Source organism: Neopelma chrysocephalum, unplaced genomic scaffold (assembly GCF_003984885.1).
Source record: "Neopelma chrysocephalum unplaced genomic scaffold, ASM398488v2 Primary Assembly neopelma1_97087, whole genome shotgun sequence".
In the NCBI taxonomy this organism is placed as follows: Eukaryota; Metazoa; Chordata; class Aves; order Passeriformes; family Pipridae; genus Neopelma; species Neopelma chrysocephalum.
Window position 1 is genome coordinate 3,640 of NW_020925729.1, and position 4,956 is coordinate 8,595.

Sequence of the window (4,956 nt, forward strand, 5' to 3'; positions counted from 1 at the left end):
CACGGGACCATTCCCAAGTCACACCATGAGCAGGAGAGTATTGTCCAAACACTCCTTGAGCTCTGTCAGCCTTGGTGCTGTGCCCACTGCCCTGGGGAGCCTGTTCAGTGCCCAGCCACCCTCTGAGTGAAGAACCTTTTTCAAACATCCAACTTAAACCTCCCCTGACACAACTTCAGGCCATTGCCTTGGGTTCTGTCCCTGGTCACCACAAGAGATCAGTAGCCACCCCTCCTCTTCCCCTACCAGGACGTTGTAACTGCAATGAGGACTCCCCTCAGTCTCCTCTACATGAGACATTCTCCTTACAGAGAAACGACCCAGGGAAACAATCTAAGGTTGTCTTTCAGCAGTCCATTGTCCTCCTGATGAAGCTGCTGAGGGCGTTGTTCACCTCCCGGTTCCTCAGGCTGTAAACCACGGGGTTCACCAAGGGCACTACGATGGTGTAGAAGACAGATGCCACTTTCTTGCTCCTCAGCGCGTGGGCCGAGCTGGGCTGCATGTAATTAAAGGCGAGGGCCACGTAGCAGATGCCGAGGGCTGCCAGGTGGGCGGCGCAGGTGGAACAGGCCTTGCGCCGTCCCGCGACAGGGCCCATCCTGCCCACGGCCAGCGCGGCGCAGGCGTAGGAGCCGAGGATGAGCAGGCTGGTGGCAACGATGTTGAACCCCGCCAGGACAAAGAGCAGAGCCTGGTTGGGGCGTGTGTCCATGGTGGCGACGAGGAAGAGCGGTGGCCCGTCGCAGTAGAAGTGGTCGATGAGCAGCGGGCCGCAGAAGGACAGCCGGAGCGCCGCGCCAGTGTGGGCGGCGGCGCTCAGCAGCCCCACGAGGAAACAAGCGGCCACCAGCCTTGTGCAGAGCACGGGGGACATGATGAGCTGGTAGAGGAGGGGCTTGGAGACGGCCACGTAGCGGTCGTAGGCCATGGCTGCCAGCAGGTAAACCTCGGCCGTGCAGAATGCGGCGTAGAAGTAGAGCTGCGCGAGGCATCCGGCAAAGGAAATGGCTTTGGTGTCTGCTGGGAGGTCCAGCAGCATCCTGGGGCTGATGGTGGAGGAGTAGCAAACGTCCAGGAAGGCCAAGGCAGTGAGGAAAAAGTACATGGGGGTGTGGAGGCGGGGGCTGACCCTGATGAGGGCGATCAGGCCCAGGTTCCCCACTAATGTCAGCGTGTAGGTGCCCAGGAAGAGCCCGAAGAGGAGGAATTTCAGTTGTGGGTGTTGGGTGAGTCCTGCCAGGGTGAACTGGGGCACCTCCGTGCAGTTCCCATCAGCCATCCTTCCATTCCTGCAGAGACACCTGCAGGGGGAAACAATTCCTGATGCAATCTCCACTTTGGAAATATCAATGTAAAAAAGCTGGCACTGGCACGGAATTGAAATGGAAAAGAAAAAAATGGACGAACTGCTGACTTTTTTCTTGCTATGACAGAAATGCTTCTTCCATCTCTGGAAGAGGCATCAGCAGATCTTACAAGTTTTTTTTCCTTAAGTCCTTACATAAAGTAGTTTGTCCCAACCTCCCGTTTGACCCAATTCCCTTCCAGTTTCCAGCCCCATATCTGTGCAAGGACATTTTGGGACAGATTAAATGCTTCACAAATATCCTGCTCACGATTGCAACCCTGTAACCTTACTCAAACTGATGAATTTTCCTGTATTTCAAACTCTTACTTCATTTCAAATACCCTAAGGCTACGGTTAATACAAGGTCTCACCACCAAATGAAAGTATTTAAAAACCCAGAGCCTCTTGTAATTAAGTAATAGAGAATGTATTCATTTCTTCAGATGTCTCTTCTCCTGCAGCTCCTGAGGTGAAATACACTCCAGGAATGTGTCTGCAGCCTGCCTTTTGTCAGTAAATGTTCTCTTTTTGGGATCTGTGTTACTGGGAGAACAGTGATCAGGTATTGCCACTGGATTAGATATTTCCAACACTTGTAATTGAAACCTTCCCTCAGTTCCTCATCCTGTTGATATCCATTTGATTCCTCTACAGTCTTCACCCAGACTTGACACTGCAGACTCTTGTGCCATTGAATCTGCCTGAATTCCTGTGTAAAAGTGTCTCCAACAAGTATTGTCCTTTTTCTCCTCTTCATCTTTGCTGCATTTTTTATCACTGAATTCTGAATCAAATCCTTAATTTTCCTGCCTTACCTCAGAGTTTCCTCCGTTTTTCAGAGTCCTCCTCCATCCCAGGGAAACTACAGGCATGTAACATCATCAGGCAGGGGGTGGTGAAAGGTTTTGTGCATGCACAAGTTGATTTAATTGTTAACTGAGACTGAGTAAAGGCGGTCAAGACTTTACCTCCAGCACTGTAGCAGCAATTCACCCACTCTCTCCCCTTCCAGAGATCTCCATGCTATATTCAGAGCCAATTATTATGCCACAGGCAAAAAACATGCTGCACAGGTCTTTATGAAGCCAGAATGGAGTCCATGCTCATGGGATAAGTGATCACAACCTCTCCAGTGCACCTGGAAAAGAGAGTGAGATTCCTGCAAGGGCATGCCCAAGGGATTTCTCTGGGAAGTTTTCTGTTTGGGAAATTTGTCAAAGCATCAGCAATAATATGTGTGTAGGATGATTGATTCTGCTTCCAAATAGAACTTTGGAAGAAATCAAACAGCCCAAGACCATGCATTTTGTGGAAGGATTTGATTTGGAAGAACTTTTTGTCCCTGTGTTTCTGGGGAATAAACTGCAGCAACTGTTTATTAATGGTCCCACGGTTTATTACTGGAAACCCTGGGTTTGTTTTTGCAGTGGCCACTTAGGTTAAATATTAACCCTTGGGAGACAAATCTAACAGGATATATATTTAATATATATATCTTCTGACCATAGAAGACCTGTAAAACTTCCTTTTGCAACCAAAGAAACCCTCTGTGTTTCTCCTCTTCAGTCCAAAGGGAATGGAGGATTCCAGCAAACAACATAGACCCAACAAGGAGAGAGAGAGAGGAGTGAGATTTCATGGCTAATCCATAAAACCTAATTGAATAGATTTGGGATTTCATGTTCAAAGGGATCAAGGATTTTTATCTCCAATTTCCACCTCAGACAAGGTGGAGAGCTCTCTGTTTCTGTCATCTGCTCATGGAAGCACAAACCCTGTAGAATTGATCAGGATAGAGGCATCTTGTCACCAAGGTGTTCCTTGGAGACCTTGAAGTCATGAAGCACTAGAAGAGCTCAAGAGTGGGTGTCTTTCAGGCAGCACTGAACTGCAAGCCTGAATTGCCTGAAGTGGGTGGAGGGATGGTTGTGTTGGAAAGGAATTGTTGTCCTTGAGCTAAGCAGGGTGAAAGTTCCGGGTGCCAACATAGAATGCAGTCTCCAGGTGTCATGGGTTTACTTGTTCTAAAAAACCCGAGAGGAATTTTTCTTTCCCCTGCTGCACGTGAGGGAGGGATGTTGAATGGGGAGGGCAGCTTTCTGCCTTTCTACCTCCAGCAAGGAGCTGGCTGGCAGAACTACCTTCCAGGCTGACAGCCCTCTGTGGGGCTGAGGGGATGGGGTGGGGAGTTTTTCTCCCCTCCTCTCCTTGGAAAGTGGTGCTTTTGTGGGCTTCACACCTTTTGGATGCTTGACTTGGAAATGTAAGTGGTCTTGGCTGGACTTCATGCATTTCTTAAGGTGGTGAAATCTATTTAATAATAGCAATACCAAGAAATAAGAATAATACAGACAATGGACGGAAAGAGTAGTCTAGAAAATGCAGGATGTCTCACCCTGGAGAAAAGTTCCTTGGTCATTCGAGTTGACTTTTGAACCCATTGCCAAGATGAGTGAGAGCTGAGAATGGATGGAGCTGAAATGATTTCCCCTCTTTCAGTATTAAGAAGGTGAGTTTGTTACCACAAAGCCGTGAGTGTTGTGCAAACACCAAGTCACTTTTGTTCCTTAGCAGCAGGCACAAGCCACAGCCCGAGGTCCATCTCAAGCTGTAAGAGTTTATGGCCCCTTCCCAGAGCCTTGTAGCCGTCACTCAGAGGTTGGACTTGATGATCTTGGAGGTCTTTTCCAAAGTTAAAGACTCTCATAGGCACACATTGATATCCACAGTGATCAGAGGAGACTGCACAGCACTCCCATGTTTCTGCTCATCCATTTCCAACCATTTCCTCCCTTCCCATCTCCCAGAAGGGACGTGCAGGAGCCATATGGTCAGGAAGAGGCAGCAGCCCTATAAGCTGCTTTAGGACAGAGGGATGTATATCTAAGTGTGCCTCCAGTACCAGTTGTCAGCACTGAGGCTGTAAAATGTGCATGCAACACCTGTGTGCTCTGACCTAAACTTCCTGTGTGCTCAGGGGAGAAAAACCTTCCCAACAGAGGTCTTCTCCTGCTGTGCCAATGACCTAAAGCTGTGCCATCCAGTTGGCCCTCTGGAGGTGCACAGTTCTCCCCACTAACTGCACAGGGAGCCCAGAAAGGGAGTTTTGAGCCCCAAGGAGGACTTTTGAGCCCTGAAAAATGAGCCTGGCTTGCAGCATCAAATTTTTGGAAGGTCAGTGAGAAGCTGCAGTTCCTATCCAACTGCTGGAGCTGCAGAGGACAGCCGAGACTGGGCAAGGTGTTGTTGTGCTGTGAAAGCAGTTGTCAGCTGGGTGATCCCTGTCCTTAGGGCACGTCTCAGCTCTTTGTTCCTCAGGCTGTAGATGATGGGGTTGAGCAGGGGGGTGAGGATTCCATAGAGCATGGAAACGATCCTGTCCTGCTGAGGGGAGTAGGTGGAGGAAGGGCGCACGTAGGTGCAGATGGTGGTGCCATAGAAAAGGCAAACCACGACCAGGTGAGAAGCACAGGTGGAGAAGGCTTTGTGCCTGCTGTGTGAGGAGTTCATGGCCAGGATGGCCAGGAGGATGTAGAGATAAGAGATGAGAGTGAGCACAAAGGCGCCGCTCCCCAGCACCCCAGCGACTGCCAGAATCACCAGTT

General features: G+C 49.6%; 1 protein-coding gene across 1 annotated transcript; it reads right to left on the bottom strand.

Moving 5' to 3' along the window:
* Window positions 1-346: 346 nt before the first annotated feature.
* Window positions 347-1,282, bottom strand: LOC113961207 (olfactory receptor 151-like). Its single transcript, XM_027671346.1, has one exon. It carries the CDS (start codon window positions 1,280-1,282, stop codon window positions 347-349), a length of 936 nt encoding a protein of 311 aa, XP_027527147.1.
* Between the last annotated feature and the right edge of the window lie 3,674 nt (window positions 1,283-4,956).

What these genes read in the sequence shown, in the direction of transcription:
- LOC113961207 (XM_027671346.1), bottom strand. Translation starts at nt 1,282, where the DNA reads ATGGCTGATGGGAACTGCACGGAGGTGCCCCAGTTCACCCTGGCAGGA.